The 22500-nt window shown below is 36.3% G+C and overlaps 1 protein-coding gene across 1 annotated transcript in view; it reads left to right on the top strand.

The window, feature by feature from the left end:
* LOC122804958 (cytadherence high molecular weight protein 2-like) overlaps nt 1-22500 on the top strand; it is a 699628-nt gene that overhangs the window by 198675 nt on the left and 478453 nt on the right. The window contains exon 4 of the mRNA XM_044075199.1: nt 15830-16014. Coding sequence (XP_043931134.1) covers nt 15830-16014 — 185 coding nt within the window. The remainder of the gene's footprint in view (nt 1-15829; nt 16015-22500) is intronic.

Below are 22500 nucleotides of genomic sequence, written 5' to 3'. Positions count from 1 at the left end.
TTGCTTTGTATGCCTGACAGAGGCCACCTCAGAGGAGTCTGTATGAAACTGAGTAGAGGGACAGAGCTTTTAGCCTATCTGTGTAGGGTAGATATTTGAGGCTCTCGATTCTCCTGGTGAGGAACTTCTGTGGCCTGTCCAGCTGCTGCATGTGCTTTGCAAGGTACATGCAGAAAGGGGTGCTGTACTCAATAACAGGCTTTATAAGGGAAGAATAAAGAGATAAGTAACCAAAAAAAAAAAAACACACACTGCTGGAAGACAACAGGCTGAAAAAACGGACACCAAACTTAGCACTTTCGTTCCTTTTAATAAAATCAGAACTTCATCAGAAATGTCCACAAAACCACATCACACTTTTAAATACAAAATTCAAGAGATCATATGGCTTAAAACATCCAATAGTGTCAGTAAAGAAATTAATAATTTAAGAATGCTATATGTTATTTAAAACAATCTAAATTAGTATATAAATTTTATATATATATATATATATATATATATATATATATATATATATATTACACATTTTTAATCCCTTAATTCATTTAATATAAAGTGCTTCATGTAAACTAACTAAAGTATGTGCAATTGTAGAAAACACTTTATATTAATAGTCTTGTTGAAACCAGGTATTTGATCGGCTACCAACATAATCTGCCACAAACTTTCTTTGTATTCTAACAAAGGTTTGTAATCTCCACAAAAAATATCAGAATTTACCTTTTCCAAAACGAAAAATGAAAAGGTAAATGAAGGTCAATTTAGGAATTTATGTACATTTTGTACTAGCAAGCCCAATCTCTCCTATAAGAAAAAGTCAGCTTTAAAAAGTTTGGCTTCCAACAAAGAGGTATGTGTAATGAAAGCTGACAAAGGGGGTTCAATTGGAGTTGTTAATTCAGCAGAATACAGTAAGGTTATTTTTGAAATATTGAAGGATGAGACATGCTATAAGATAGTTACATCTGAATTCATCAAAGTGTTTTAAGAGTTGATACTGCTCTGTTTGATTTATTTAGTAAGGGAAGTTTAGATAATCCCACTTATTGTTATTTACAAGTTGAATATCCCAAATTGGCTGTACTGTTCAGAATTCCGAAGGTACATAAGGACAAAATACACCCCCCTTTTTGTCCTATTATGTCAGCAGCTTTTTCCAAAACAGAACCTATTTCTATAAGGTTGGATGACATTCTTAATCCAGTGGTTCAGAAATCACAATTCTGTTTACATGATTCATGGCACCTATTAGAACTTTTGAATAAATTTGAAGTTAGCAATTCATCTTTTGTTTATGCGTCCCTTGATGTAACTTCATTATAGACTTGCATAGATCAAGACATAGGTTTGGAGTTTCTAAGAGAGTACTTACGTTTGTACACTAGTTTAGACAATGCCAAAGTTAATACTATTTGTGTGTTAATGGAGTTAGTACTTGAAAATAACTTTTTCAAGTTTGAAAATGGTTTGTTTCAACAAACTTCAGGAGTAGCAATGGGCTCTAGAGTAGCACCCTTATTTGGCAGTTTAGTTATGGCAATGTGGGATCTTAAATATCTTATTGGACATCCCTTAGCCGAGAATATAATGTTTTTCAGGCGTTATGTAGACGATAAGTTTTTTCTCTGGAAGGGTGACTATGCCACTTTTCTTTCTTTTGTGGGTCATTTGAATAATACCACCAATTTCCTTAGATTTACTTTTGGAAGTTTTGGTAAACAAATTGACTTTTTAGATGTACACTTGACTTTTGATTGTTCCATTTGCAAGTTTGTAAGTCATATTTACAGGTAATCTACGTTTGTAAACCAGTACTTTCACAAGGACAGTCTTACATCCTAGTCATATGAAGAGAGGTGTTGTCAAAGGCCAGTTTATATGGCTTAGTCATTTGAATAGTGATCAAGCAGCATTTAAGATAGAAATTGGCAAACTTAGCAATTTTTTGTTCAGAGGGGGTATGATTACACATGGTTAAAAAGAATTTCTAACGAAGTTATTATTTTGAGAAACAGTTCAGCAAGTCCCATTTTGTCGATCCAAGATTTAAACACCAGGATCCTGGGACAATCTCCCTGTGGTGATACTTTAGGGTTCATTAAGTATAGTCTGGCATTTCCCATTCCTATAACCAATGAAATTGGTTTGATTAAGACCATTATTTCTGACAACTGGAAAGTTATGTTAGGAAACCCTGATTTAGCCAAAGATATAGGTGAGAAACCTTTGTTTGCGTACAAAAGAATTGTTAATATGAAAACAATTGTAGAAAGTAGAACACAAAGTGATTTGCAGGTTAGGCCACAAATTTTAGGTACTTTTTCATGTGGGCACTGCAGGCAGTGCAGATATGTCATTAATTCTTCCTCTGTTGAGTTTAAGCATGTTGACAAGATTGTTTGGGCTAGAGACTATTGTACATGTAATACTACTCTTATAAATTGTGCATTTTGCAATTCTTGCGACAATTTCAATATGGGAAAAATGATTAGAACTTTAAGTAAAAGGATTTATAAACATGCTTTGGCCATTAAGAAAAGGGATTCATCTAATGCTCTAGCTCGTCATGCTATGGGGTGTAATCATTTAAAAAAAAATTTCATTTTTTGTTTTGGAAAAGGAAAATTCTGATATTTTTTGTGGAGATTACAAAACTTTATTAGAATGCAAAGAACGTTTGTGGCAGATTATGTTGGTAGCTGATCAAGTACCTGGTCTCAACGAGACTATTAATATAAAGTGTTTTCTACAATTGCATACACTTTAGTTAGTTCACATTAAGCACTTTATATTAAATGAATTAAGGGCCATTCCATAGCCTTGCAGATCAGGCTAGTTAGGCTGATGGGTTTATAATTTCCCAGATCGGTGGACACTCCACCTTTGTGCAGAGGAATGACAGTGGTTGTCCTCCACTCAGCTGGGATGAAGTCAGTACTCAGGCTTTGGTTGAATAGGGAGCCTAATGGTGCTGCAAGTTCCTGCCTGAGTTCATGTAGGATGCAGCCTGGATGTTATCAGGTCCCATGGAGGCTGTATTTTTTACCTTTGAGAGGGCAGTGATGACTTGTTCCCAGAGAGATGGGGCAGGTACTGGGGATGTCCTGATTTACTCATGGGGGCACAGAGGGGTGAAGTTTTCACAGAATCTATCAGCCAGCAGGTTGGCTATATCTATGGCATTTGTGTATGTGGTGTCCTTAACCACCAGTTATGAACAAATATGTGTGCTTTTTTTGAGGCTGTGGACATATGTGAATGAGACCTTATGATTGTCTCTAGTAGATATGGTCAATTTGGACTCAAAGTTTGCTTTGGAGGATTTCACTAGTGCTCTTATTTGCTTGTTCAAGCTAAGGAGAGATTGCTTCCAATTAGGCACCTGTTCCTTCTTGGTCCTGGACAGCAATTTTTTCCTTTCGTTATAGAGTTTATTTATTGCAGATGTCCACCAGACCGGTTTACTCTTCCTTGTGAAGGATGATTTTGTCCTGTTGGGTATTCCTGATTCCATACATCTATATAAATGCTAGTATAGTACTTTGGTGTAGATTTGGACATTGGTGCCAATGCCTACAGAGGAGGAGTGGGCTGTGAAGCTTTTTATACCATCTCTCAGGAGGTTGTAATCAGCTTTGGAGAAGTTATTTTGCTTGACCCTAGCTAGAGGAGGGTCAGGGGAGATGGTGACTTCGAAAGTGACAGCTTTATGATTGACTCTTTCCAGGGGGGGTGATACTGCATGGATGTTGCAGTGGTTACTCATGTTGGTTAATACCAAGTCCAAGATATTATCTCCTCTTGTGGGGGTATTGACTAGCTCTTCCAAGGAGTTTGCGTTGACAAAATCGAGGAATCTCTGGGCATTTGTGTTCTGGCATGAGTAGTTCTTCCAGTCTATGGGTAGTTAAAGTCACCCAGGATCAGGGTAAAGGGTTGAATCTTGATAGATTTGAAGAGGTCTAGATAGGCATAATGGGCATCTTGAGTCAAATTTGGGGGCCTGTAGTTAGCTATGATTTGAATAGGGGTCTTGTCAATGGTTAACTGCACCTGGAGTGTCTCCTGGGCATCATACTGTTTGACCAGCCTGGAGGAGTGTATGTCTTTAATACATATTGAAACTCAATCTCCTTTGGCTTTGCTGCCCACAGTTTGGGATCTCTATGTATGATAGGATGAGTAACCAGGTAAGGCTGGAGTGCTCTGTGCAACTTTGAACCAGGTTTCTGTGACTGTGCAAATGTCAGCATCTTCCAGGGTTATGAATGCTTGTAAATGAGTGCAGTTTCATGTTTAGACTCCTAGTGTTTAGCAGCATGACCTTTAATTTGCGTTTTGTTGACATTTTTATGTTGGTAGTTGGTTGTTTTTACCTCATCACTTTTCCTAAAAAAGGCGCTCTCGGGGGGCAACAGCCTTTGCCAGAAGCCTGAAGCCCAAGTGAGACAGATGCAGGTCATCTCTGGCAAAGCATCATGGTCTATAGATCATATCTTCCCAGGCTATCAGGTGCTGGATCCCCCTTGAATGACACCAGAAACAAAGCCAATTGTTAAAGCCAATTGTTTTCTGTTGGTATTGAGGCATCATTCTGGGTGATGGTAGAATGCTGCTTAAGTCTAGGGGCATACCTGCCTGGCTGGGACACATATTCAGCAAGCTCAATCATGTCTCTCTTCATATAGTCTGGGTAGGTACTTCCCCTCCCAGATAAAATCCTTCAACTCTTTATTAGTTACTATCCACAACTTATCCTCTGGTTGATATAAATATGCCTGACCTGTGTATAAAACTAAAGGGACTAAAAAGATTTGTACTGCTTGTATTTTGCTATCCATGTAAAAAAACAAGAGTTTCTAGTTTCTCTGTTTTTGTATTATCTTTTGCTTACTCTCTTCTCACATATCCTTAGCTGCCATAACACAAGTATTTTAATCCATACTCCTAAATACATTATTTTATAATGCCTCCAGAAATATGGGTATTGCTGAACCAATTCATGTGTGGGGTACACAGTTGACAGCTATAGCATTTGTTTTATATTCACTAATCTTATATCCCAAAAAGACATGAAACCATCTTAGAATGCTTCACAGCACTAAGATTTCCTTTTCTGGTTTTATTAGGTACAAAATAATATCATCTTCAAGTAAAGCCAACTTTTCTTGATTATTCTACCAATTGTATCCATGAATTTCTGAGTCTCTTATTTTCTTTACCATTGGCTTTAAATATAACTCAAATAACACCACTGCCTGGTCCCTCTGTTCAGATACAACTTAGAGAGGAATCCTCTAACTTTAATTTTTGCCTCTGATCCCTCATATATCCTCTTAATAAAATTAATATGTCAGAGAATGCAAATGCTTCCATTGCCCTACTCATAAATTCCTAGATTATTCTGTTGATTGCTTTCTCTGCATCAAGACCCACCATCACCAGTGGTACATTCTTATATTTTGCTTTCCTCTGGATCATCATTGTTCTATTAATGTTGTCAAATGTTTGCTTCCCCTCCATAAAACCACATTGATTCATATCTATTAATTTTGACAGCCCCTTTGCCATTCTTTTAGCTATTATAGACATAAAAACTTTATAATCATGGTTTAAAATTAAAATGGGCCTATATGAAGCTGGGTTTGATGGATCTTTACCACCTTTAGGTATTAGTGCCACCACACCTTTCTTTCAGAATGTTAGTGCTTCCTTCCTTTTAAAATACTTTTAAACAAAACCTTCCAGATTTTTATCACTTTCTTCCCTCCGAAGAATGCCATCTATTCCTGGAAACGTTCCTGCAGATCTCATCTCCTCCTGTCTTAACTGTAAATTGTTGAGTGTCATCTACCTCAAACCTTGGCACACTTAAGTGTTACAATAATATTTTCATTTGTGCTTTTTCTTGATTTCCACATTTCTCTGATTTATATAAAATTCCATAAAATTTCCAAAATATCTCTAATACCTCAACAGGATCTCTGGTTAATTTTCTTGTTATAGGCTCCTTAAGTTTAGCAGCATCCCTTTCTACCTTCTGCTGCCTACGTTTTTGTGCTAAATTTTTTTTTTGTGATATGGAGTTATTATTAAAAAAACAGTTGCTTAACAGCAGTCTTTTGTAACTTGTGCATATTATCCAGATATTCCCTTATTTTCTCTTTAGCACTCTGCAGCTGCATATCTTTTTGTTCTCTGAGATTCCCCTTATTCTGCAATAAGTTGACCTTTGTCAGCCCTTCTAAATAATTCCTATGTCTTAATCATATCTATTTCTATTATTTCTATCCAACCCTATTCTTAAGCTCTACTTTCATTATATCCCATTCGCTATTATACCTCCTGAAGTAGTTTCTATCTTCCCTAGAAACTGCCTACCTATTCCTTATATTCCTCTCATTTTAACAGGTAGTTGGGAAAGCTCCAGTTTCTTATTTTTACATTACCCTGCATTTTGATCTTAGTTGTTATTGGCACAGATTTGAAATAGTTACTGATGTGTGTCAAAGCTTTCGATTAAATGCACATGATCCTGCAAAATATAATTTCTGTCTAGGCTAGCCCAGTTATTGTACTTTGGGGAATAATATGTAAATTCTCTCTGAGGTCCTACTACGGAATTCATGTCTTATTTACCCTCTTTTGTTATATTTTCTCTTCTAGGTTCCCCAGATACATCCTCACAGTTGCAAATCAAGTTTCAGTTCCCACCCATAAATAATATTCTCTGCTGAAAACTGACTAATTGTCCCGAAATGTTCTTAAGATCCATAATAGCAGTTTTAGGTGGAATATAAATACATGTCAGCATTAATCTCCTCCCTTGCCAGTAGCCCCTTACTACCACAACTCTATCATTATTATTTTTTTCCCTCTTCTATCACTATTGGAGCTCCTGTAGCAGTTAATATTAGTAGTCCCCTTTTCCTTTGTACCTGATATTCTGCTTAATAGCCATCCTGAAATCCTTTATCAAATTCATATGCTCTTTCCAAATGTGTCTCCTGTAACATTGCTATTTGAAATCTGCATTTCTTAATATAATTCAGTATGCTTACCTTTTAGTCTGCACCTGTGCGGCCATTCACATTCCAAAACAATATGGACAGTGTAACCATTATGATAAGAAGTTATTACGCCATTCTATTATTGATGACAGTTTTCATAAATGTCTGTTTCCAGTCTTTGTGTTGCATACATCCACTAATGTTTGGGAGATAGATCCAATATACAGTTGTTACTTCTCTTCTCCATTTTAACATGTCACATTTTACATGACTTTTTGTTTTAATGAAAGCCCTCAAAGAAAAAAAAACACACTCCCAGAACACCTCTAGAACCCGTTAACTTAAAACAAACACTTCCTGATAGGAACAATTGGCTCAAATTGACAGCTGCACCAAAAGGCATAACTATCCTAAAATTAAGATTATCCATGCTAAGACAAATTTTACAGCCTGTGCTCCTACTTACAGTAATTGCTGTCTGTTCTTGTCTTATCTTTATTCCCTTCCCAGATATGAAAAATCTTATATGCTTTCAGAAAACATTAACTTTTAGCCTTAAGAAAAAGTGCACTGACTATCTTAGAATAAAACTAAATTATATACTGTATTAGTAAATGCATCGAATAATGTAGGGACTAGAAAAGCTGCTCTGTCTTATTTACTTTTAATAATGTCAAAATGTATTTTTTACTAAGCTGCTTGCCTTTCTACCTTTTAATTTTACATTTCTCTCCTCAGACAATGCCCAGAAATTTTGAGGTATATTGCCTTCAGTTGTAGTCAACTTGTTTCCATAGAAATATAAGAATAGAATGTATAGCTGCCTTCAGCTTCAGACTTCTCAACTCACACTGAAGATTTATTTGCTAAAGGAAAATTATTCGTTACATTCACAGTGATCTCTTGCTTTTAAAGCCCACTCACTTTCAGTAAAAAAAATATTAGATTAAGCTAAGGGCATTAATCCAGATATTCACCTATGCAAAAGTAAAAGAAAACATCTCAACTCTACATATACTATAATCAGTGCACTTTTACACCCCATCCTACAGACCAGCAGTTCAAGACTACAGTCTATGAATTTAAACATGCTTTTGTCCAGCTTTTCTTCTCTTTTCACATTGTAATGCCTACATTTCTTATAACTAACAAAGAAAGAAAAAGTACTTGTTTACTGTAGTATATTTATCATGAACAACAATCACTAAAATGCTTTACTATACAACATGCAGGTCATACCATTAAATGTTTTATATAAATACTGTTACGAATAAAAATTCTTTTACTTACAGTTACTTTTTACCCCTTTAGTGTCCTTCCAAACATTAATGACATAAAGTGGGGAATGTGCCTTTGAGTCCCCCACAAGTTTAACAAAGTCAACCAAAGTCCAATCTTTCTCAGATACTTTTTCTTGTAAAGCCATATTTCACAAATATGATTGTTGCTATATAGTCACATTTTATTCACTAATTTCAGTGTTGCTGGTCTTTTCCCTCTTAATCTCCATCTCCCAACTCCAGACTCTGGTTCAAGTCTAAGGGACTTCTGATTCTTCTAGTTAGCTCCCGTGCTTTTTTCTGTCTCTTAAGCATTTTCCTTTGGAACATTGGAAAATGTTTCACTGGCAGTCTCAGTATAAACCTTATTATCAGAAGAATGAGATGCAGAATCCCTTTCTGATTTAATGGCTCACATTTTGTTGGACATATATAAAATGCAATTAAATATGTACTTATTTACGATATCATATAAGTTTGTTATTCAGTGTGAAAAGGAAATAAAGATCAATGGGAATTTTGAGAAGTACAGCAAAAAAGTATAACATGAAATGCATTAGAAATGAGGTAAGAGAGTTAATTTGAAATGTATTAGAAGTTAGGTAGGAAAATTCATTGTTTTTTTAAGTTATTATTATTATTATTGTTGTTATTATTGCTATATATGTTACTGGATTTTCCTGTTTGAGAGCTAGCTGCAACAGTAGTAAGAATATTAGAATTGTTGGTTAAGAAGAGTTATAACTGATCTCTTCAGCACTTGCAAAACAGCTCCAGGAGGATATTAGATATTGTTTGAGTTTAGTAGAAAATTATTTGAAGCTGGGTTCTATCCGAATATAAGGTAGAATGGAGTTCCTTTGTTTAGCTATGTTCATTATACACAAAGAATCATGAATCATCACAATTATTGTTGAATCTTACTGTGATTACTTAGTTAAATTAAGGCATCTTAAAGGTCTGTTTTTTTTTTCTTTTTTATCTTTCAATGAGATTTTTGATATCAGTATTTTCCTGGTTTGCATAGTATATTTCAGGTTAACTTGGGAGTAATTTAATTAATTTTGCAATTTTAGCCAGTTTGACTGTTCAAATGCAAGGAAATGCTTGTTTTGTTTGAATACTTAGCTGCAAATTTAGCCATTTTGTTTTAGGCTTGTTCTAATTTGTATAAGTTATATTTCAGTATATTTTTAAAAATGTAGACTAAAAGATGCATATAGGAGGGTTGAAAGTGGCAATGCCTTAGTAGTAAATATTTTAGCTTGGTCTGTTAAGTAAAGTTTTATTTTATAAATCATTTGTTTTTTGTTTGTTTGTTCTTTGGATATTGTATGTTCCGTGTGAGGCCCATAAGTTCAGGGTATGACCTACAGTAAACCCTAGTAGTTTAGTAGGGCATACATTTTGTATACTGATACTTTGAAGTCTATGCTTTCTTTTTTCACAGATTGTGTAACAAAAAGAACTTACTTGGTTTAATTTGTATTCTGTTGCACTCATCAAGTTTTCATTAGTGACCACTGACTAGTGGATGATTGTTTTGGGGTGATTTATTGTGTTTGCTGAGCATATAAGGGATATATCATTAGTGTATTAGACAACAGAGACATTTGTAATAATTCTGTGTAAGTAATTTATAAATATCCTGAACAGTATGGGACCTAGTATTTCTTCTTCAGGTACAGGGATTTTTAGGAAAATGGAATAAGTAAGTATTTTTGAATAAATGCTTTGAGATCTTAGCGAGGTAGTGTGTAAACCAGCGTGTTATATTTTTACTTGGACCTAGACAAGCTAATCTTCTAATACATAATAGGTGAGCCACAGTATCAAAGGCTTTAGATAACTCTAGAAACAAGGCAGCTACTGATTGAACTTCACTTCCTTGTTAGTTAATTGTGTTGAAGAAAGTAAGCACTGCATTTTCTGTGCCATGAGCAGGGAGAAAACCATGCTGTGTATGGCATAGTAAATTATTTATTGTAAGACAGCTAAACAAGAATTTTATTCTCACCAAGTTTCAAAGTGAACTTAAGGCATGCAACTGGTCAGTACTAAAAAGTCTCCCCTAGATGAAGCAATAGCATACTTTAACACCAAATTCCTTGCTATTCTTAACTCCCATGCTCCCAGCCGCTCTATTAGAACCAAAGTTAATATTGCACCATGGCTTTCTAAAGATACCAAAACCAAAATTTCACTCAGAAACAAAGCATGGGCCACCTACCAAAAAACAAAAGCCCTATTTGATCAACTAAGATTCAGACAGCTAAAGAATGACACCAAAAAATCCATAACCTTAGACAAAAAGAACCACTGGTACCATCTACTACAAAAACACCAAAACAAACCTCAAAAGTTCTAGGCAGGAATAAACAAACTACTCCACCCAGGCCAAACTACCACTCCACCCTCCTGAGCTTCCCAACAAAAATCCCCAGTAGACATTGCTAATAACTTCAACAGCTTCTTCACAGAGACTATCCAGTCTATAGCCAGCCAACTCTTTCCCAATGTCTCTCATTCTAATGCAGCCGCACCCAGTACCCAAACATACTTTACCTTCCAATCTGTTCCTACTCAACTTATTCATGCCCTACTTAAGAAACTAAGACCCACCACCCTGGCTGCCGACCTCCTCCTACCAGACTATCTGCAAAAGGCTGCTGACACCATAGCATACCCTATCTCAATCTTGATCAACAGCACTATATCTAAAGCTACTGTACCCACTATATGGAAAATCTCCCATGTTATACCTCTCCATAAAGGAGGCAGTACCACTGAACTGTAAAACTTTAGACCCATAGCTATTCTGTCACCTCTAGCTAAAATTATGGAGAAGTGTGTACACATACAGCTCATGCACTACCTCACACAGAACAAGCTGTTGTCCAACTTTCAGCATGGCTTTAAGCCACACCACAGTACTACTTCTGCCCTCCTTTCTTTCTTTAGCGTCATTAACCACAACCGCAATAATAACAAACTATCCTCAGCACTCTTTCTAGATCTATCCAAGGCTTTTGACATGTTTGACCACAAAATGCTTATAAATACCTTGAAGGCCTTCTCCTTAAACAACCATGCATTCCATTGCTTTTAATCCTACCTGCAGGGCAGGCAACAGGCAGTCCTATGGCAGGACAAGCTATCATCTCGCCTACTCATCACATTAGGAGTCCCCCAGGGCTTGATACTAGGACACCTTCTTTTCTCCATCTTTATCAACGACCTGCATTCAATATGCAGATGACTCCACCTTCATTTGTTCTGACACCTCACCAGCTGCTTTATTCACATTAACCCAAAATACCTTCAATACAGTGGAAAAATGGCTCTCCAATCAAAATCTAATCCTAAACCCCAACAAAACTAAGCTGCTCCTCTTCTACCCCATATGCAGGACCCCCCTGCCATCCTTCAACATAACCGCTAACAATGGCACTATCATCTCCCCAGAAGCCAAAACTAAATTACTGGGTGTCATAGCTGATAACAACCTGAAGTTTGATGCGCATATCAATCAAACTATCAAAACCATTAATAAAAAATGTGGCTCTATTGACAGAATCAAACCTTTCCTTACCCCACTTGCTAGAACTGCAATTGCCTATTCCCATCTACTATCAACTCTTCTCTACACCTCACCTCTATTCTCCAACTTAAACAAAACAGATCTTAATAAACTATCATCCTTCTATAACCACATTGCCAGATTTGCTACTGGTACAGCCTACCGGACACACCACTGTCACAACCTAAATCGCCTAGGATGGCTTGAACTGTCAAGCCTACTGCAGTTCAACCTGCTAATAGTGGCACATAAAGTCCTTTACCAACCAGAAAATATACTTGCATTAAAAAAATTTATCAGTCTGTACACCAGCACCCGGCCACTGCGATCATCCACTTGACTCCTAGTTCAAACATACAAATCCAACTACTCAGCTGGGGACTCTCTGTTTGCAAACTCTGTTGGAAAAACATCGAACAGACTCCCAGCTGACTTGACGCTAGAACCCTCACTAACTCAATTCAAAAACAAACTCAAGAAATACTTCAAAACTCATTGGTTATGTCCTTGCACTAACCCTGACTAGTGACCTGTCTATTTCTTAGGTGACTTACCTTCAACTACTTCTAACTTTTTTCTACCACTCCATTTCAGGAAGGGTCAATTGTATAACTGCTGCTCAATGTGTCTTAAACCTGAATGTAATGCTATGTATATATAACTTTGAAAATAATGTTATGTTTTGTAAAGTGTTTTATAATAAGTTAGTACTATATGTGCTAAATGCTGGTATTGCTTATGACTGTAATCTGCTTGAAACTAGCATTTACTAAATGTTCAATGTGTATTATTATCTTGGAGCTTTTCTCCCTGGACCTCCGCTGAAAATGGACATATATCCAGTTGAACTATCCCGATCAACAAATGTAAAATAAAATAAATAAATAAAGTAGCTGTTTCTGGTATGTACATTTCTAATATTTTGGTGTGGGTAATAAGACAGCAGTAGGTCTATAAATGGGTAATTCTAGTGATGTACCACATTTCTGTAATGGGGTGGTATGTGATGTTTTTCCCAAATGTTTGGAATGTAGTTTTCCATTATCGTTCTGTTGATTGTATTGTATTGTGATACATTAGGCAATTGTTTCTTTAGCTATAGTTAGATATTCTCCTGGTATATTGCCAGATACTAAAAGGGTTGGTTAAGTATTTTTTAAACTGGGTTACCAGGTACAGTATTGAGGTTTGAGCAGAAACTGATATTGGTTAATACATTTTTTATTGAGATAACTTGTTTAAAATAAGAGTTCATTGTATACTAAGTAGTCATTGTTGTCTATTAATGGGTTAGGTTAGGGATTATTGCCGGGTAAGATCAGTTTGTTAACTGAATTTCAGAAGTTCTTAGAATTTGTTTTATAGGAGGATTGTAAAGAGGTGAAGTACATTTTCTTATCTTTAAATATTTGACCTTTGGCTTGATTTCATAGTAATTTATACTGCTGCATGGTTGATGGTGATTGGCGTTTTTCTCACTGTTTCCAAGTAATCTTACAAATTGTGTTGTTATTTGTTTTATACTTAACAGTTATGGTACTGACAAAAAAGATTTAGCTCTTTTTTTCCAGTTTAATTTCTCCAAATGTTTAGCTTTTTACATGCCATAATGGGAATGGACCCCATTCTTAAATCAGGGCAAAATTAAAGTTGATGAAATCAGTATTGCTTCAGTCTTTGATGTTAACCAAGAGTAGTTTTCTCAGCTCCCCACAATGTCCTCAGAATTGCCTCCTTCTGCAGTTTATATGGGGTTACCCATTTTGGTTGTATATTTAAGTGTAGTTATAAATTCTTTTTTAATAATCCTATTTTTCCTACTGCTATTGGAACTGAAGAGCGGTATTATGTTGAGAGAACTAATAAAATGTTTGATTCAAATTTGGGACTTGTCATCCAGAGGCAATATTTTAATGTCTCCAACTGCAAAGTTGTACTTTTAGTATAGCATTTGTTTGTGTAGTTTTGATGTTTCCTATTTTATGTAAGTTGGACTGCGAATGATAATAGTGTCGGGGACTATATCTGCTTTGAATATATTATTATTGTTAACTGTTTAATATGTAGCCTACTGTAATATGTCTACCCAATATTTAGTGTAGTCTTGTCTGCTGTTGTATTACTTGGTTAACATCTTGTTAAGTTAAATAATGTGTTGATTTTGGGTTTGGCCAGTTAATGTGCAAAGTGTGAGCAGTATGTCTGGTGCTAAAAATGCCCTTCTCCCACATTGTACCCATTTCCTGTTCAGAGACATGTTATCTACAATGAGGTAAGACCTCATTATCAGGTAATTTACATGTCTCTGAATTATATTTGCTACTACAATGTGCAAATACAGATCATGGTAGTAAACAGCTTCTCGTTTAGGCAATGGCATTACCTCCATCACTCTATCACATGCACAAATATAAACACACATGCGTGCGCGCGCGCACACACACACACACACACACACACACACACACACACACACACACACACACACACACACACAGACACACACACATACATACACACACACACACACACACACACACACACACACACACACACACACACACACACACACACACACACACACACACACACACACACGCACACCAGTTCCTAACCTGTCTGCCCTCCTGTTTTCCCCCATCCATATAGTATTTAAAGTGCCATTAAGGCACTTATCTATAATGCCCTGGTGTTTAGTATATCACACCATCCCCAGTCTCCGTACTGCCTGTAGGCACATATTTCAGGCAAGAGCAGTGCTACTTTAGAGTATAATTATTATGTCACTGCCTGCATTACATTAGAGAAGGGTATAACAGGACAATCTGTAACAAATAACTGCTAAACTGTATGTTTCCCAAAAGAGAGTCACAACTTGCCATAGGCTACACAGTGGACACACAGTGAACAAATTAAGTCACATTCAAGGACCTGATGGTAGCATGCTGGCAGTAGATTTGGGGGCAGCTAATCAAGAAAGTGCTGTAGGCAGGTCATGCAGTCTAAATAATAGTCACAAAGACTGCCTTTTAGCATCCATCAACTTTGAGGTGCTGCTGATTCAAGGAAGCACTATAAGCAGGTAATGCTCAGTGGTTATTAGAGTGCTGTAAGTAATCTAGATAGCAGCCACAAATATTGCCTTTTAGTATCAAACAACTTTGGGAAGGTGAGGGAGCAGATCTAAGGAAGCACTATAAGGAGGTAATGTTTACTAGTCATCAGTATGCATGAAAATACTTGGGTCAAGATCTAGCCATAGGCTTTAGCTGTTAGTCTGCTACTCACTTGGTAGTGATATGCTACTGTAGATCCCATTATCACATGAGTAGCTAGTACTAACTGCCTAAATCAATAAATATGGATAATATACTTCTAAACAGGTGACACCACAGTCAGCTACCCCAGTCACTATGCTCCCAACCTGAGGCATATTCTGAGACACAGTCCCTGTCCTATCCCAAAGAAGGGTGAGCTGGTATTTCAAAACTCATTCTTGTCCTGCCAGACAGGCTCCTCAGTGACTGGCAGCGCTGTTTGAACCCATGTTTCCTGGGTCATAGTGAGGGCTTTATCCTCTGCATCACAGACTCAGCTGCATTAGTAATTACCTGATATTAATTACAGTTCCTAGTTAATCAGTCTTATAGCATAATGCAGATACCAATAATGCATTGTTGTATGACAACAAATTAGTCCATATCTACATGATTAGAACAGAAACAATGCTGATGGCGATTGTGAATTTGAGCAAGTCATTTAACCAGACACAGCTTCTGGACTGAGTACGACAAAGGTCCGTCGAGATCAGTGCTCTCCCCAGAAAACAAATTAAAATAAAAATAAAATAAAATAAATAATGTGGCCACCTTTTCTGGCAACAATGTTTATGACTTTCATCCATCTTTAGAATGCTCACTGCAGTGCCTTTTGTTTCGGTTTGTCATTTTGCTTAGAAATGTATGCTAAGGAGAAACAATCACTGTTAGAAGAAACTGTAACTCTGAAGAAGTTAAAGGAGCATGCTGATAGAGATTTCTCTCAGAAAGAACTAGAACTTCTCCACAGCAAGCAGGAATTGGAAAGGCAACTTACAGCTCTTAGAAGCCATGACTACAAAATTAATTTGCTCCAATCACAGGTATGTTTCTTTTCTGTATATATATCATACTGCAATAGTTCATGTTGTTTCACAATGTATTTTATTTCTCTAGCTTTGCCTAACTAAGCAAGTACAATAAGTTTGTTGCTGTGATGCCTCTGATGCCTCTGGAGGAGCTACTGAGTTACTGCCCACAATGAGATAAATTACAGCAGGTTTGGGGACTCTCAAGAAACAGCAGAGTTGCCTCATTACAGCACAGTTCACAGAAAAAAAGAACTTCTGCTGCTTTACTTTCCAGGGTGTAGTTTGGATCATGAGGCAGTGGGATTACAGAAAACATAAGCACTATGTTTTACCTGAAACTGTCCCAGAAATGTCGATATAGTAATATTCATTTACAGAGATTCAGTGCAGTTTATTTACATATGCCAAGAGCACTGTAATTTTCTTCACTTTTACAGCGGGAAAATTTGGGTCTATGTTCGGGCATCAAAAAAAATTGCAGCGAATGGCTACTAATCGAACGTTAAACAGCAAAAGTTTAACATTCTGAAAAAGCTTAACAATGAAAAATAATTCATCGAATGTCCATAGCTGGCCAACATCTTGTCCCCCACACCCCCCAACTACATATATATATATATATATATATATATATATATATATATATATACATATATATATATATACACAACTCCAAGATCGGAATTGGGCAAATATAAAAAAGGTCCCTTTGCTTACGTTATGCATTGCGGTACTTTCTGGTTGTTGGCCAGCTATGGCCATTTGATGATTTATTTTCACTGTTAAGCATGTTTGGAATGTTAATTTTCATTGTTTAATGTTTGATTAGTAGCCATTCGCTGTAATTTTTTTTGATGTGTGAACATAGACCCAGAAAATTCATATAAAGGCTAGCATACTGATACTACTAGTTCTGGATGTATATATGGATATGTGTGTGTGTGTGTGTGTGTGTGTGTGTGTGTGTGTGTGTGTGTGTGTGTGTGTGTGTGTATATATATATATATATATATATATATATATATATATATATTTATTTATATACATACACATATATATATATATATATATATATATATATATATATATATATATATTTTTTTTTTTATTTTATTTGTTTATTTATTTATTTTACATTTGTTTACTGGGAAAGTCTGACTGGACACATGTCCTTCTTCAGCAGAGGCCCGGGAGAAAAGCTCAACATTGAACATGCAGTAAAACATTTTAATAGTACTATTCATTGGACAAAGACATTAACAAACTATCTTAGACAAAATTTGGACAGCAGCTATAGTCAAAGGCTAACTACTGGATTAATAAGAATAGATAACACATGATGGGTTTTAAGCAACTCAAACAACAAAAGATTGAATAATAAGTAGAGAGACAATGTATTTCTATGTAAATAGATAGAGAGACTAATATTACATTATGTTTCTGGGTGTAGTTTGCAAGGGAATTGAAACTTCTAGTCTAATATGATATCAGCTATACCGAGGCATAGTACTGTGTAATGTTGGAGGCAAGAGGCATAGTAATAGAATTGACAGAAGGAGATTAGTTTAGTCAGTAGGTGAGGCAGAGGTAGTAGCATAGTTAGAGGGAAAGATTAGTCTGGGTAGAGCAAGGACACAGTCATTTATCGAGTAAGTGAATTTTTAGTGTTGTTTTAAACTAGGCTAGTGGTGCGACTGATGGGATATTGTCAGGTAATGCATTCCAGTGTTTTCCTATATCATTTGAGAAAAGGGAATCTCCTGCTTGGTTTTTGGTTATATTCATTTTTATGTGGTGTTTATTAGTGGAGCGCATGGTTCTGTTATTAGCATAAGGTTGAAGTAATGTTTGTAGGGCAGGTGTTTTCTCAGGTTCATTGAGTTTTTTATGGGCCATGGTTAATTGGTGGTAGTGAAGGAGGTGGGGGAGCTGTAGCCAGTTGAGTTATTTGAGTGGTATACAATGGTGAGCTCTAGCTGATATGTTTGTAGCATATCTGGCAATCTTGTTGTAACAGGATTAAAGTTTGCTAGCTCTGATTTTTTTAGATTTTAAGAATGGGAGCTGCATACAGTAGAGTGTAGATTAAGTGAGATTGGGCAATGGTAGCTTTAGTATTTTTAGTTAAGTAGTGTTTCTTCCTATTCAGTGTTCTGAGTTTTTTGTGTACTTTTTTTTACTGTCAGGGAAATGTGAATATCAAATTTTAAGTTGCTATCTGTTTTGACTCATAAAAGTTTGGTATGTGGCAATGGTGAGATGATGGTGTTATTTTTTGATAACATGTTGAAAGTATAAGTGGGTGAGGCTGATTTAGTGGGTTGGAAAATCATAAGTTTGTTTGTTTGGGGGTTTAAAATTAGTCTGAACTTTGTAAGCCAGGTCTCTACTGCTAGAAAGGATTGCTGTGTTAAATGTCGAAGTTCTTGAATAGAGGAAGCAGCACATATCACTGTCGAATCATCTGAATATTGGAAGAAAGAGGCTTATGGGGTTACGACGTGGAGTGGGTCTAAGACTGAGCCTTACGGGACACCTATAAGTCTATTTTCATGAGACTGCGTGCTGGCGTCCAGTAAGGTAATCCTGGAATTAGGCAAGGGAAGACTGACAGAAGTTTAGTTCAGAAAGTACATTTAGAAGTTTTATATGAGAAACCATATCAAAGGCTTTTGAGAGGTCAAGGAAGATAGAGGATACATAATTATTGTTGTTCCTGCGATAATCAACAGTATTAGTGAAAGACATTAGAGCAGTGGATGTACTATGAAATGATCGAAAGCCCTGCTGAGTATTGGTCAGAAGCTTGTTATTATGTAGGTAGTCAGTAACTTGCTTGTGAATGACCCTCTATGGTATTTTGGATAGTGGTGATAAAATTGTGATAGGTCGGTAGTTAGTGAGATCAGTTGAACAGCCACCTTTATGTAGAGGTGTAATGTGTGTGGTTTTCCAAATGAGAGGGACTTGTTGTTCTGCCATAGATCTATTGATAAGGATTGATATTGGATAGGCTATTCCATCTGTTGTTAGTTTTATTGCCAGGTAAGTTGTCAGCAGCTAATGTGGTGGGTTTTAGCTTTTTAAGTAATTTTCTGCAGGCTGCTGGGAGAAGCTGGATTTAATATTGTAAGAGAAGGTGGTAGTTCTGACAGGTAAGGGGTTGGATTGCTGGACAGTGCTAGTGAGTGGCAATGTTGTCACTATTATTATTAGTGGTGGGAGGGGGTGTACTGACTTTGCCTGGTAGAAGTATATTATTTATAGCTGTCCAGAATTTTTGCAGGTTATTGAGGTGCTTAGATTGTATTTCTGAGTAGTAATTTATTTTGTCCTGCTTAATTCACTGTGTTGCTTTGTTTTGAAGTTCCTGCAGTGTGATTTGGGACATTGTTTTGGTCCGGTTTGCCCAAGCCTTGTCTCTAGATTTAAGTAATGATTGTGTTTCTTTTGTTAACCATGGGACATAGTTTGATTTCACACATATATTTCTGCTAGGGGCCTGAGAATTTAATGTAGACAGGAAGGCAGAGTTAAAGTAATTAATAACTTCCTTTAGGGGCAGAAGTTTCAGTGGTGTCTAGTTGCAGTGTTTGAGTAAATCTATGAGGATGTTGGGATTCAATTGCTTCCTGTTCCTTATTTGTTTAAATATAATTTGTTTAGTTGTGTTAGCACATTTTCTAAGTAAATAGGTTGGGTAGTGGTCAATGAGACTGCCTGGAAGACAGCCAGAGTAGGAGTAGAGAGCTGGTCTATTTGTTAATATCCAATCTAGAGAGGAGTGTTTGTTGGATGGCTTATTAATCCTAGTCGGTGACTGGATGTGTAGAGTGAATCTGTGCAGGCTGATGCAATTTTTGGCGTTTGGAGAGTTACAGTCTAACTAGACTACATTGAAGCCTCCCATAACAGTTGTTTCTTGAGGTAATTTTGTACCGCTCCAGTGTAGTATATTTTCTAATATTTGGATATTATCCCCCGGTGGCATATAGATAACTATTATGTATGTATGTTTTTTGGGGTTAAGGTTTAATTTAGCAAAAACTACCTCTGCATTGTTAAGGTTTTGTTTTTTTTCATCTAAAGTCTCTATAGAGAGGTAGCTTTTAAAGAGCACTGCCATGCCTGTTCCTCTTTTGCCAATTCTGTCTGTACGTATGATATTATATACTGGTGGATGAATTTCATTGCTGGACGTGATGGGTTTTAGCCAGGTTTCGGTGAGTAGTACAGTGTCAGGGGAGTATAGGGAGAGGTTAGCATGCAGATCCTGGATTTTGTTGTTGACGCTTCTTATCTTAATATTTCAAAATAAAATATCAGATTTGTCCCTAGGATGAATGATTGTAAATTGAGGAGGTTGGGATTGAATGGCATTTTGTGACGTTGAGTTGAATGGTTTATGTGTTGGGCCAAGGTTTGGGTGAATGTCCCCATGGAAAGTTAACCTGAATGCGATGTTGACTAGAGTTTTCCAGAATCTGACTGTGTTTATCATAGTTCTGAGAGATGCTGGGTATGTTTGGGTGAGGGAGAAGGGAGAACTGCGTATGGTGTAGAGTTGTGATATTGAAGATGGAGCTACATATAGGGATGTTTACTGGTTTTGGTGTTAGAGGGCAACTATTTGCAGTGGAGTGGGAAGGAAAGGGTTCATTTACACTGGAGTGGTAAGAGGTGATATTAGTTGCTAATGTTAGAAGTAACAGAGTGGTTGTTAGTAAGTACAGCTGGTTTATGACTTGTAGAGGGCTGGATGGTTGTGTTCTTTTTTGTTTTTCTAGCTGTTTTATTACATATTATTATGTGTGTGTGTGTGTGTGTGTGTGTGTGTGTGTGTGTGTGTGTGTGTGTGTGTGTGTGTGTGTGTATTTATATGCACACATATTTATGTATATATATATATATATATATATGTATATATGTGTGTGTGTGTGTATATCTATATATATCTATCTATATACACATATATATATATATATATATATATATATATATAGTTATATATATATATATATATATATATATATATATATATATATATATATATATATATATATATATATATATATATATATATATATATATATATACACACACACACACACACACATATATATATATATATATATATATATATATATATATATATATATATATATACATACAGTTACATTATATATTATACCATAGCTACATAAACCCCCCAAATCTCATTGGCTAAAACTTGACCTGAGATATGTTTCTAAATCACTCTTGAAAACAACAGCAATAACTGCATTTACAATAAAAAAATAGTACCACAAGCAAAGGAGAGTAAACAGCCATTTTATAAACCCTTCCTGCAGAAACATTGGGATGGGTGAATAGCTTTTGAACAGTTCCCATGTATCTTTTCTACCAGTACACTGAAACTCAGAAATGCCTGCAAGAAGTAGTTTATTAAAGAGAACAATATAGCTTGACTGTTCCCAAATCCTTTTGAAGTAGTATAAATAAATGAATCTATGCTGGCAAGCACTCTACACCATTTTCTTTCTAAAGTGCTACCAAGAAGGAGACTGCTGAACTACTTAGAAATTGCTTTAAAATGGTAGTGCCAAATGTCATTTACTGGTCATGCATGTCAGTTCTGATAGTCATAGAGTGACAGCCGAAACAATTTCCATCTCAGGAAAGTGCGTAGCTAGCTTCTCATTAAGAAAGTTCTTGCCCAAAATTTGGCTTAGAGGATTAAGGTGCTGTTAACAAGCTGTTTCCTGTGGTCCAGTGGTCCAAGGTTTGAATCCCTCTGCCTCCATTGCTAAACTGCATGACTTAACCAGACACTTCTCTTTTGCTGAGTCTGAAAAAGGTCCATGGAGATCAGCACTCCACCCAGAAAATAAATGCAAATAAAATAAAATAAATCAGAAGTTCCAGTTCTGAGGAATCCAGTGGTATACCAGCTTCATATTCACTGGCCATTCCTCTGATTATTTTGGTGAACAGGAGAATATGTGCTGGTGTGTTGCCTACCTTGTGGAAAGAAGCTCAAATTATAGTTCTTCTCAAAATGGTAACACTAGTTGAACCCAACAGTTATAGGTCTACTGTGATCTTAAATTCAGTGGCAAAAATCCTGGAACAAGTCAACCTTGACAAACAAAATTTTTTCCATAAACTACTTAACAATCCTCACTCCAATCCCCCAAAATTCTGTCAGTCTGTTAACAAGTTGTTGCATCCTGGCAGCTCATCTTCCCCTATTCCCTGCCCAGACAGATCCCCTAGTACGACAGCTATGCTTCTAAATTCCATCTTCATCACCTCTATCCGTAACCTCACCAAAACCGATACTACTGTATACCCCCACCACAAATCACTACTAGTTCTCCCACCTTCTCTCTTAAACCTGTCCCCACATCCTATATCAAATTACTTCTGACCAAACTAAAAAGATGCTCTCCATCAGTTGATAACTTACTTCCTAAATTCTTAAAAATAGCTGCTAAT

Source organism: Protopterus annectens, chromosome 1.part1 (assembly GCF_019279795.1).
Source record: "Protopterus annectens isolate FY-2018-M chromosome 1.part1, PAN1.0, whole genome shotgun sequence".
Taxonomy (NCBI): Eukaryota; Metazoa; Chordata; order Ceratodontiformes; family Protopteridae; genus Protopterus; species Protopterus annectens.
This window is presented reverse-complemented; position numbering and strand designations above follow the sequence as displayed.